The sequence below is a fragment of the Pristis pectinata genome, chromosome 5 (genome assembly GCF_009764475.1).
Source record: "Pristis pectinata isolate sPriPec2 chromosome 5, sPriPec2.1.pri, whole genome shotgun sequence".
Lineage (NCBI taxonomy): Eukaryota > Metazoa > Chordata > Chondrichthyes > Rhinopristiformes > Pristidae > Pristis > Pristis pectinata.
The window spans coordinates 100556744-100569930 of record NC_067409.1 but is presented as its reverse complement, the minus strand read 5'-3'; the positions used below and the strand labels follow the sequence as shown (position 1 = coordinate 100569930).

At 41.3% G+C, this 13187-nt stretch overlaps 1 protein-coding gene across 1 annotated transcript; it reads left to right on the top strand.

Moving 5' to 3' along the window:
* Positions 1 to 3887: 3887 nt before the first annotated feature.
* snrpd1 (small nuclear ribonucleoprotein D1 polypeptide) lies at positions 3888 to 12566 on the top strand. Its single transcript, XM_052016574.1, has 4 exons — positions 3888 to 3978; positions 9409 to 9485; positions 10689 to 10880; positions 12382 to 12566. Exons 1-4 carry the CDS (start codon positions 3965 to 3967, stop codon positions 12456 to 12458), a joined length of 360 nt encoding a protein of 119 aa, XP_051872534.1. The 5' UTR covers positions 3888 to 3964; the 3' UTR covers positions 12459 to 12566.
* Positions 12567 to 13187: the final 621 nt, after the last annotated feature.

Genomic DNA, 13187 nt, shown 5'->3' with positions numbered 1-13187 from the left:
TGCCACTTGCATTTCCTCCTCTTTTCTCATTGTGCTGCAAGTCACTCTTTCCCAAGCGTCTATCCAATTTCCTTTTGAAGCCACTGACTTCGCTTCCACCACTCTTTCAGGCAGTGACTGTGTTTAAAAATAAATCACCACACCCATGTATCTTTTGTCCAAAATTTTAAATCTGTGTCCTACCCTTAAATTATCTGCTGTTGGGAGCAGCTTCCATCTATTTACCTTGTCTAATACAGGAGAGGTGGCTTGATGGCAATATAACTCAGAGGATCACAATTTACTTGTCATAATGGAGCAAATGGAGGATGGTGATAAACTTTAGGAAATTTTTAGGAATTCTTAGCCAAATTTAGGAAGGATCCTTCATAATCTTTCACCATTGATGAGTTGTAGACTTTTGTAAGGTCAAAGAAAAGAATGTACGGTGATTGATATTTCTCCCTGCACTTAGATTAGTTCTATGATGCAAATTATGTCTATTGTGCCCTTGATGAAGAGAATCTGAAGTGAGACTATGGGTGGAGTCCTTTTGCCTACTTGGAGGAGATGGCTGAGGAGGATTTTTGCAATAAACTTCACTGTGACAATCAGACTTATCTTTTCAACTTGGACATGATAATGGTGTCCCTGAGATCCTCCAGCATGTCCTCCTTCTCCCTGATGAGCTCATGAAGTACCTCTTCACACTGTTATAGTACTTAAGGTGTGACATTATCTGCTCCAGAGGACTGGTGATTTTCATCGATTGAATTGCTTTTTAAACTTCTTGTGGGACAGGAAGATTGTAATTTTAACATGCTATGGAATGGGGTCGAGGACACTCATGCCAAAGACAGTCTTGGTTAAGGAGATTTTTGAAATGCTCCTTACAATGGCTACTGACTGCCTTGGTGTCCTTGATGCACTCTCTTCTGTTCTTGGATGTGAGTCTTTAAGTATGTGGGCCATTGTGGTCTTGACAACATGCAGAATCCATGTGTTATGAGCCAGGTTGCTATTTGGTGAATGTCCCTTTAAGGCACCTGGACAGTAGAGTAGTAGTGTGTGCGCGTGTGTGTGTTATCTCCAAGACGGCAAGTCTATAACAGTGTGCTGGCTGTTTTGCTCAGAGAGTCAAAGAGAGATAGAGAGAGACACTGACTGCTGGTCTCTGTATCGATGGATGAAGAACAACAGCTGTGTCTGTCACTACAATCCATGTATGGATTTTTGGAGCAATCAAGTGGAGTCCACTTTGTCATTAACCTGTACTGGAAAACAGGTGTTTCTGTGGGCAGCCACATATCGAATGCCTTCGGGGTGGCAGATACTTTGGAACAAAGCTGTGGAGATCATCGGAGATTGAGGTGTCGTATGGGTTTTATCGTGGAACATGTGGATTTCGTAATTTCTCTCTACATTCTCTTTAAATATTCTCTTAAGTCAACAGTGGTTTTGCAAAAGACTTTGCTCACGTTTCACCTTATGACTTGCTGAACTGAACTTTGAGAACTATTCCTAGACTTGGGGTTTGGGAATTTGACACACGCACACTTTGAGTTTAGTTTTGGGGTTAATGTTTAATATCTAATGGTTTTACTTTTATTATTACAAGTAGTTATTAATAAAATAGTTTCTAACACTTATACGTGGCTCGTTGTGTTTCTATTGTTGCTGGTACGTAACACATGCATGTTGTAGTTGTTGGCTTGTTGGACCTGCTATGCCTTTTCCGCCCACCATCTTTAAGTCATGTGTTGTTGAACATCAACCTTCAGGTTCCTATAGAATATTTTTCCTCTTGAGGTGCAATGAGGCTTCCAGCCCAAACACATCTTGTGTTTATGTTTATCAGCTCCAGATTTTTCCTGGGGGTTGGGGGTGTTATTCCCATTAAATCAGTGCAGGTATTTTCTGGTAAATCAACTTGCAGGTCCTTCCCGGCTTATGAACAGCCGACTTATGGACACCCTGTAATTTGGGAAACTGGCAGGATGGGTGAGGACGGATTTGATGGCTGCTGCGGGGCTGCAGGCATCTTCTGCCAGGTGGGAACAGGACATTTCCATGTGCCTTCTGTCTTCACTCCCCCCTCCCCTGAGCTGCAACAATCGGGGGCTGGGTCGAGCGGAACTGGAAATGCTGAGCAGACTCGCTCGCTCACCGAGTCAGTGAGGCCAGCTGGCGACTGCTCTTCCTGTGCCTGCTCCCTCTCCTGTCACAGCTGGTTACGTGATCCTCTCCCACATAGTGTTCTTGTTCATTTCCGACTTATGAATAGTTCGGGTTACAGACAGTTTGCAAGATGGGAACTTTGTCATAACCTGGGGACTGCCTGTAGTCTCTTCACAGTGCTAATAGTGATCAATTTTGGTGCAGATCAGGTAACCTGCAGTTCCTGACTGTTGGGATTCATGAGGCATTACATGATTAGAACTTTCTTTGCAGCATCTTTGAGTCCTGCATTGATTTTTCTGTGGTAGCATTTCTGTTCTCACCACTGACTTAGGCCCAGGTTGATGGAGACAGAGCAAATTAGGCAGTGGTCTGTCCAGTAGCCATCACCTCTTGTCATGTATGGGCTATGCAGACATCCTTGCAGTTTCTCACTTGGACAATGATATAGTCTTAACTGGCACCAGTGCTGGGTTTGAGTGTTACCGTGTGGCATTTTACTTGTCTCTTTGATTAAACTGTCAATTAATTCACCACTGTCCTAGTCCTAGTGCAGACTAAATTTGAGTAAGGCTGTGCCGTTGCACAAAACCTTAATCTTCCTTGCTGCAATACTTGATCTCAGCTGCAACAAACTCCCCAAAGGCTAGGTGGAAAGTTCTACCTAAAGGTACTGGAGAAGTGCCACCAATCCAATTGTGGTTCTGTAAAATCCTCCATATTCACTGGCAAGATAAGCAAACCAATGTCAGTGTCCTCTCCCAGGCCAGCAGCCTTTGCACCAGGCCCTAAGTATTGGCTTTGATGGGCAGGCCACATCGTTCACCTGATCAAAACCAGACTCCCAAAACGCCATTCTATCCCACACGCAGCCATGGCAAAAGGTTACCAGGTGGATAGAGGAAACACTTAAAGGATTTTCTCAAAGATTCCATAAAGAAATGAAACATCCTCACAAGGGTCCCTGCCCTATTACTGCTCAGAATGGAAAGGGAGTGCCCAGAAGGCTCTAAAAACATCAAGTCTCTTTGGGTGCACACAAGTTCATTGTAGGTGACAGATGGAGTGTACCACCTCCCATTATTACCCATGCTCTTGGCCTATGAAGCACTGTCTACCCCAAGTGTGGAAGAGTCTGTGGGATGCACAGTGGTCTCATAATGGAGAGGGACTGCTGAGAACCACAATTAACTCATAAGTTTTAAACATGATCAATTACAATTAACTTTTTAAATTAATTGATTACCTAAACAACTATGTTAGAGCTGTTGATAATTGTTATGTTAACATTATATTGTAATGTAATCATAGCCACTTCATGGGATACTGCTGGTGAGTATTTTTTTTATGTCCCTTTATTTAGATTTCAAAAGATCTGGGAGACATTTCAAAGTAGAACGTAATGGCTTGAACCAACTCTCTTTGGGAACTTTCCTTCCCGAATTATTTCAATTGGGAAACAAACACTGCAGATGTTGGAAATGTGAAACAAAAGCAGAAAACGCCAGAAATACTGAGCAGGTCAGGGAGAACGTGTGTTGTGCCATTCGTCCTTGATCACACGGACGTTTTCTTTATTCCTTTCAGTTGTCAATTTAAAACAAGCCCGTTTTCTCCCAGTTTTGATGAAACGTTCACTGTGTTTCCTCCACAGACGCTACCTGACTCCCTAAGTACTGCCTACACTCTATTGTTCCGCACGGCTACTGCCGGCAACCGCGCGCATGCTCTGTGCTGCCGGCGCTCTGCCGGCAACCGCGCATGTCCTGTGTTGAGGCGGGCTGCGCCGTTTTCGACCGCCGCGACCATGAAGTTGGTTCGGTAAGCTGGGCGGCGCCAACTCGGGGATCAGCGGCCCAAGCGGAGGCGTGTCCCCGGACGGAGGGCGAAACTTGAGCGGTGGGGGGCTGGTGGGTGGGTTGAGCGAGAGATCGGGACCGTCGCCACTGCGGCCGGTCGCAGGCCTGAGGCCTGGGTCACACGCGGTGGAAGCCGAGGGCCGGGGCCGGGCCGGCGGGGACCTCCGGCAGGCCGGGGTGAGGGGAGGGAGGCGTCCCCCACGTTTCACGCAGCCCTGACTAATGTCCCTGCTCTGGGCGGAAGCCCGAAAGCCGTTCGGCTGTACCCGCCTACCGGAGCCCCCATTCAACATGTAGGCAGCGCCATGAACGGAGCCAAACCGGTATCCCGGGGGCGCTTCACAGGAGCGTCCTCAACGCAAGCTCGGCATCGAGCCGCATCATGCGATGCTGGGCCTGGGGGCCGCAGATTTGGTCGGAAGGAACCGGAGTGGGCCGTGCGAGCCTGTTCCATCGTTCGGTAAGATCGAGGCTGATCTGGTATTGTGGCCTCGGCACCACTTTCCTGTCCGGTTCCTGTCACCTTTGACTCCCTTGTAGATCAGAAATACGTCCAGCTCAGCTTTGGGCACATTCAGTAATTTGGTTTTCTCTCAACTGCCTCCAGTGCAAGTATTTCTCTCCTCAAATGAAACCATGCTTGTACTTGATGTTGCCTTGGTAATTCCCTGAACAGTTCTCCTTGTAATAAACGACCTGAAGTACCTGCAAGCTCACTTTCTGTTTCATGTAATAAGACACTGAGATCTTCCATGCAGTAGCTTTCTGTAATCTCGATCCATTTAGGGAACATTCTGCTTTTCTAATTCCCTTATTAAAAAGAATAACCTCACATTTCCCCATCGGTACTTCATCTGCCAACTTTATGTCCATTCATTTTGCTGATCAAAGTAATCCTCACAACCTGCTTTCCCAACTATCATCTGCAAAATTTACAACAATGCACTTGGTCAGATTATCTAAACCATCAGTATAGATTGTAGTCTAAGACTGATCCAATACCATGAGCTTTCGTTCTGTAACCTTTTATGAGATTCCTTATTGAACGTCTTTTGAAAATCCAAATAAACGATGTCTGTTGTTTCTCCTTTCTCCACCCTGCTAGATGTATCTTAAAGGAAAAGGTTTTAAGGAGCATCTTAAAGGAGATCAGGAGGAAGGAGAGACTTGAATTTTGATAATCCCTTTGACGTACCCTCACTGCTACATCTCTCAAACAACAATGGGATAATGACCATATTAATTGCATTAGTGATGTTGATTCATGGAATATTATTAACAAGGACACCTGGGATAATTCCCCTGCACTTCAGAATATGCTTTGACAACTTTTAAGCTAATGAAAACAGCAGACCAGATCATTTCATTCAAATGAAAGCATCATAGATGGATGTTATCTCATGAAGCAGCGCATTAATGCACCAGTTGCTGGCCTACCTATTTAGGTTTGAATGTTGAATGCATTTTAGTACAGTTAGAAATTGCTGCTAAAAAAGGTGATGTATGGGAGAAACTGTGTTTGTTCAGTTACTGGTGAAATAGGTGATACTAGGGCAGTACAGTGGTGCAGCTCCAGAGACCCAGATTCAGTCACTATCTCTGGTGCTGTTTGTGTGTTCTTCCTGTCAGTGCACAGGTTTTTCTGGATGCTCCAGTTTCTCCCACATCCCAAATTGTGCGAGTTGATAGGTTAATTGCCCACTCTAAATTACCACTAGCGTGTAGGTGACTGGTAGAATCTGGAGGGGGGGGAGGTGGGGGGGAACTTGATGGGAATGTGGAGGGAATAGAAAAAAAGGGATTAATGTAGCATTAGCATAAATGGTTGGTGTGGGCTTGGTGGACTGGAGTTTGTGCATCTCTCTATGACTCTAAACATAGTTTCTCCATAGTGTTGAGTTTTATCAGATGTGATAAGATGTAGCATCTTAACATCTCATCTTAAAATCTTCCACTTGAGACAAGGGCTCCTGCAAAACATCTTGGTATGGTTTTCTCAAATAAAGGTGCTGCACTCTAAGGAGCAGATATCTTCATCCAGTACCATTGTGTTAATATTGGATCTTGTGACAGACTTCTGAATCTCTGGATGCAAGAGCTGTTTGGGGGAATGGAATAGCTTTAAGATGTGAAGGCTATATACTGCTTCATTGGTTAAATATATTTATCAATCCATTGGAACTTTTCTATAAATTATCTAGGTTTAGATTTGCTGCCAGTTCTTTGCTATTATATTCTGGTTATGTAAGTGAGGCCATTGGTGTCTAGCTGAAAAAAATTCTTTGCTCTCAATGCTATACTTGGTGAAATAACTTTCTTTATTGACAATATGTGTTTCTAGATGCAATTTTTGCATTTGGGTCTTATTCCCAAGGCCCTCCTAGTTTTGCAGAATTGGTGTTTTTCCTGATCCACAGAATTGACAGATGCCATTTAGAACACAGAACATAAGAGCACAGTGCAGGCCCTTTGGTCCATAATGTTGTGCCAACATTTTATCCTGCTCTAAGATCTATCTAACACTTGTCTCCCACATAGCCCTCCATTTTTCTATCATTCATGTGGCTATCTAAGGGTCTCTTAAATGTCCTGAATGTATCTGCCCCCACAACCTCTGCTGGTGCGTTCCACGCACCCACCACTCTCTGTGTTTAAAAAAAAAACTTACCCCTGACATCCCCCTTATATCTTTTTCCAGTCACCTTAAAATCATGCCTCTTGTGTTAGCCATTGTCGCCCTGGGAAAAAGTCTCTGTCCACTCTATGCCTCTCATCATCTTGTGCACCATTTGGTCCTTCATACCTTTGACTTTTGCCACCAATCACTTTTTCTCTTGGCTCTGCATATGCTATCTGTCAAAAGTTACTATTCTGTCTTCCACGACTTATTCAGGCAGTGTATTCAAGATCATCATAACTTATGTAAAAAGAAAATCTCTCTTTTGAAATTTGTGGCCAAGTATCCCATGATTATTTGGCACTGTTATCAGTGGAAATGATTTCCACATCTATTTGGTGCCATGTTAGTAAATCTGAATCTATTCCTGCTTCAGTATTTTGACAGGCCTTCCTAAAATGTACTGACCAGAATGGTCATGCATTACCTGAGCTAAGGCTAGATAATTATTTGCTTCTCTTTGCAAGCATCCTGTGTGATCGTTTAAAATTGTCCTAATATTGTCAAAAGACCCTCAAGATTCCTTGTTCCTGAACCTCTTTAAAACTGTGTGACTTTGGTTATTTTGTCTTCCCTCATGTATTATTTTTCTGTATTACTTTTCATCAGTTGGTATTCTGCCTTTTCAGCTCATCTGGCTAAATCATCCTGGGGTCACTTACTACCCTAGTGTTGTTTATTACATTTGAGTTTTGTGATGTGTACAGACTTTGAAGTTATACTCTTCATTTCCACGTCTAGGTCATTCATATACATTAAAGAGAGTATGTGGTTGTCTTATTAACTGTTGGGAACCACTGTCTACTTCTCTTTGGCCTTAAGATCAATTGTTCACCAGTTATGTCTGTTTTTCACACCGCCACTGTACCTTTAATTTTCCTATCAATTATTGTCTTACCCAATAATCTTTGTTTCTCTTCCACTAACCCATATTCCTTTGGCACTTTCTAAAATTAGCCCTCTTTTTAGTTGTGTATTTGCGCATTTGATTGTACATTGTCCTTTGCCTTAATCACAGTTGATGTTATGATCAGTTTCCCAAATGCTCTTCCACTAAACATGCTGTTGTCCATTGATGTAATAAGATATTTAATCAGACATCTCCTAAGAGGAAGGGATGTGAAAGGCTCTACATAAATGCAAACCTGTCTTTTTCTTTCAAGGCCGTTCACAGTCAGTGAAGAATTTTTGAAGGGTGGTGGTTGAAGGGACTTATTCGGGCTGGAGGCCTGTGAGTAGTAGTGTTCCGCAGGGATCTGTACTGGAACCTCTGCTGTTTGTGATGTACATAAATGACCTGGATGAGTATGTTGATGGGTAGGTTAGTAAGTTTGCAGGTGATACTAAATTGGTGGAGTTGTGAATAGTGTAGAAGACTGGTGATGGATACAGCGTGATATAGATCAGTTGCAGATGTGGGCAGAGAAATGGCAGATGGAGTTTAACCTGGATAAATGTGAGGTGTTGCACTTTGGTAGGACTAATGTCAAGAGACAGCACACTTTTAAGGGCAAGACCCTTAACAGTGTTGAAGAGCACAGAGACCTTGGGGTGCAAGTCCATGGCTCATTGAAAGTGGCTACACAGGTAGACAGGGCAGTTAAGAAGGCTTATGGAATGCTTGCTTTCATTAATTGAGCATAGGAGTCAAGAAGTTATGATGCATCTCTATAGAACTCTGGTTAGGCTGCATTTAGAGTATTGCGTGCAATTCTGGTCACCTCACTATAGGAAAGATGTCGAGGCTTTAGAGAGGGTGCAGAGGAGGTTTACTAGGATGCTGCCTGGATTAGAGGGCATGTGCTATCAGGAGAGGCTGGACAAACTTGCTCTCTTTTCTCTGGAGTGGTGGAGGCTGAGGGGTGATCTGTTGGAAGTGTATAAAATTATGAGGGGCATAGATAGGGTGGACAAGCAATACCTTTTTCTCATTATTGAGCAATCCAGTACCAGAGGGCATGCATTTAAGGTGATGGGGGTAGGTTCAGAAGAGACGTGAGGGGTACTTTTTTTTGGATGGATGACTGGAATGCATTGCCTGATAGGGTGATGGAGACAAATTCATTGTGGGCTTTTAAGAGGGGTTTGGATGGACACATGAATGAGAGGAAAATAGAGGGATATGAGCATTCTGTACGTAAGAGGAATTAGCTATGTTGGCACAACATTGTGGGCTGAAGGGCCTGTTCTGTGCTGTACTGTTCTATGTTCTATAAATAATGTATATTATAAATATATCTAATATGTAAGATTTTATAAAATACCTCATCCTTTGAAATATAAAGGATGCAGTTTTTAAACAACTCTAATATATGTTCATGAATCCTAAATATTACTGTGTTTTGACATTGCATTTTGAGGTATATAACGTTATTGAATACATGAGCACTGTATAAAATTCATGCAAGATATCTCTCAAGTGGGTGGGCCAACAATAGCTAAATTTAAAAAAAAAAATTTGATTTGCTGTGGATTGCAAAGGCTGGAATTTGAAATCTTATTAAAGTTCACAAAATATGTCAAAACACTTTATATTTTCTGATCATGCAACCAGGAAAACACTCCTTATGCACTGAGGTTTCATTCATGATTCACAGAGACAAAATACACATTACTGTAATGGAGCTTCTTGAACAAAATGCATTAACTTGGTTGATGTGTCCTTGAAAAGCAGCACTATTCACATTTGGCTCATTTGGGAATTTTTCTTTGCAGATTTTTGATGAAGTTGAGCCATGAGACCGTGACCATTGAATTGAAGAATGGAACGCAGGTGCATGGAACTATCACAGGTAAAGTAACAGAAACTAAGAAACTTGGATGAGCATTTGAAGGCTTTTAACCCACAGGTGGGAGTTCATTAAATACATTTTAGAATAAAAAGTTAGAATGAACAATGGAATGTTGTAAAAAAAAATTGAAATAAAAATGTAAAAATGCTAGAAATATTCACCAGGTCAGGCAGCATTAACGTTTCTGCTTTCCTTCTCTCCAGTTTTACTTGGCAGTGATTATGAAGAGTCATAGGGGAAGAACACCCAAACTCAGTCACTGATATAGTTTTGTGAGACTTGTTACAGGGAAGTTGGATGACAAAGTGGGTTTGAATAACTTTGTCCTGGAGGATAAAGTTGGAATGGGGAGAGGGAAGTTGGTGAGGTGGGATGGAGAGAGGGGAAGTTGTGATCATCTCATGAACATGCCTGTTAAAAGCCTTCATGCTATTTATACAGAGAAATGGAGTATTTTAAATTGTTAAATGTTATGTCTCACAAGGCACAGGGTGGGCCCATTGCCCAGCCACCAGCTTGTGAACATGGACATTGTTTTGAAGTCATTTGTGTCATTGTTGAACATTCTCATGTGATGTTGGTTCTAGTCTGTTGCTGCTAATGCTGGTGCTAATGGATAGCTTGCTTCAGAGAAAGAAATTGCATATATAAACAGCCTGTTGTATTTTTAGGGTGTTTCAGAACATTCCTCTTCCTCGTGTTTCCTCAGCATGGCTCCAGTTGTCTTTTTTTTAGTTTAATACAACAGTCAAGTTAAACAGCAATGAGATAAAATAACCCAATAATGTGTTGCGATGGTGTTTGATGGATTGGCATCAGCCAGGATATGAAGAGAACATCCTAGTTCTTTGAATAGTGCCACAGAATCTGTTATATATGGTTGATTAAGTATTTGTGGCCTTATGTTAATGTCTCGTCTGCAAGACAGTACCCATAATAGTGCAGTACTACTTTGGTATTGATACCTATCCCTACTTCCCTCTATAGTTGGACAATGACACATCCGTAACAGCTGAGAACTAGAAAAATGTTTTCAGTGCAAGTATGGTGACCAGACCAATCTTAATTTGTACAACTTTAAGGAAGCTCCACTTAACCCAGAGGAGGAAGCATGTTGTATGAAGTACACTGGGGGACTGGCCCAATATGTTTGAAAACCCTTTTTGAAATGCACAATGGATTTCTATTTGTCTTCAATTCTAGGAGTGGATGTCAGTATGAACACTCACCTGAAAGCAGTGAAGATGACATTGAAGAACAGAGAACCTGTACAGCTTGAGACCCTTAGTATTCGAGGAAACAACATTCGTTACTTTGTTCTCCCAGACAGCTTACCATTGGACACACTCTTAGTGGATGTTGAGCCTAAAGTCAAGTCAAAAAAGAGAGAAGCAGGTATGGGATTGGCTAAGTGATTAACTGGAATGTTTAGATGTAAACAGATCAGCTCTTCAATTACAGTATGATATTGGTAAGCAAACTCCTACAGCCAGGATCTGGATCTTCGTCCAGCCCAAACCAATAAATTGTTGCCTCTTTGGTTCTTAGAATCAGCTTGGTCAGTTTAAGCCAATTCTTAGGTGACCTTTGTCAAATGCATATACATATGTAACTGGTAGGGAAGATGATAATGCTAGAACACTAAGGAATGATTTTCTATGGTTTGGTTAAAAACAGTGGTGTACAGTATTTTTGGTTGGGGGGGTGCAGATCAATTATTTGAATCGTTTCTGACAGATGCCTGTGTGAACATACAATCTGCAGGTTCATATGTTTACACTGCTTAACGTGTTATACTTTCTGACATCTACGTAGGCATATTACACCTCTACAACAATGTACAACATGTTGTTATTTGAATTATGTGCACTCGACTAACTACAGGTAATGGGTTGACTTTTGGTGATGAGTTGCTTCAAATTTTTACTGGTTTTCTTTCATTGGAATTTTTGAGCAGAGAACTCCATCCTGAAAAGAAGTTTGGATCTTGTAAGCAGGTTGGATGATGATTACTCATCTTATTCCTAGACTTCCATGAACAATTTTAACAGTGATTACCTCCTCCTGCACTTCCCAAAATAAAGCAAAGCTTTAAGCATTTGTAGATTGTCAAGGGATAGTTATGTTATTTTAATGTCTTCGTCTTACAATGGTGTGTGATGTACTTGGACATTGGAGCAAATGCTTGAATTTCAATGACTATATTAAACTTCATGTTGGAGTCAGCTGTCACACTGGAGATCAAGCTAGCTGTTTAAAATGTGTGATTTTAAAAAACATACCATCTCAAACACTGCAATTTTAATGTTTGTGAATATTGCTAATTATTTTTACAATGTAAACGTCACTGTTTTCTTGCCAAAAAAAAACTGCCAAATATTCTGGTTCCCAGTTTGCTGTTAACCATGTTCCCAGGATGGAAACACAAAAGTTTGACTCATTGTTAAATTCACCCCAAGGACCAGAGGGGACCATCAGCCCCGGTCCTGATGTCAAGAGAGTAGGCAGCCTCTTTGTTGTCAGCCCTTGGTGTATTGTAAGCAGGTTAGAGGGTGATGATTATTGGCTTTATTATTCAATACAACTGTTTCATAAATGAAATGAAGTTTGGCTTTTGTGACTACTATAACTTCCTGAGCATATAATGCAGAATCCTGTAGAAACGACCACTGCATTAATGTGCATTCTTATAACTGGAAACTGGAAGACATCAACGTGCTTTTATTTCAGTAATAAATTCTGCTCAGATTCGTGCAAATGTACAACTGTAAATGTGCTGGTGGATCAGTGCTTCTACATTGTCTCTTTATTTCAACCTGGTGTTACATTTGTATGAAAATAATAATGACAATCTTCTTTCTTTTAACTAACTTTGGCTCTTATGTTTTAACTTTAGTTGCTGGCCGAGGGCGGGGAAGAGGCAGAGGCCGGGGAAGAGGCCGTGGCAGAGGGCGAGGTGGACCAAGGCGATGATGTTCTTTTCCACCTTGTGGAGGGCATTTGCAGTTGATGTTTGTAAAAGTTTTGTTTACTCAAGAATTTTTGCATTATTTCTGTTTTTAATAAAGTCGGTTAACATCATTTTGTTTTTCATTGTTTCGTTCAAATGATGGTATAATTAAAATAAGGCAAAAGAAAAATGCAGCTTTTTTATATTTTTAAAAACTGATCTGGTATTGATCTGTCTGTGAGTAGTAAAATGAATGCTAAAAAGGCCAAGATATGAGTGAAGCCACCCAGTTATTACAATAATTGTACTCTTGTTGACAGATTTCACATTGTGTGATTTTTTTTAAAAGCATATGATTCTTATCTGGAGGTTCCCCCACCCAGCTGGAGTATACTTACTTTCTTCTCTTAGTTTCTCCTGCATCAACAGTAAACTCAGTATTTTAATAGCAGAGTTACTTTTGATAAAGAGCTAGCTCATTCAGCATCCACATTTGCCTGTTAAAGAAACTTGAGAGCAATGTGGTAGTTATGAAGAAAGTGAAAAGTAATTAGGGTTGCTAACTTATCAAACTGAGGAAGAGCCACAAATTAATTTTCTGTATTTTCACTGGTAGACTTCATATGTATTGGGATTTACCAAACAAAATTTGACACCAATAGAAATACTTATATATATTAGTGGGGGGACAAATCTTTACATAATCTGTTAAGCAGCATAGTCTGTAATTAACAGCAAATATTAATCGACCT

Coding starts and splice junctions, on each gene's coding strand:
- snrpd1 (XM_052016574.1), top strand. Junction 9,486..10,688: donor GGTGCATGGAACTATCACAG/GTAAAGTAACAG, acceptor CTTCAATTCTAG/GAGTGGATGTCAGTATGAAC. Junction 10,881..12,381: donor GTCAAAAAAGAGAGAAGCAG/GTATGGGATTGG, acceptor TTTTAACTTTAG/TTGCTGGCCGAGGGCGGGGA.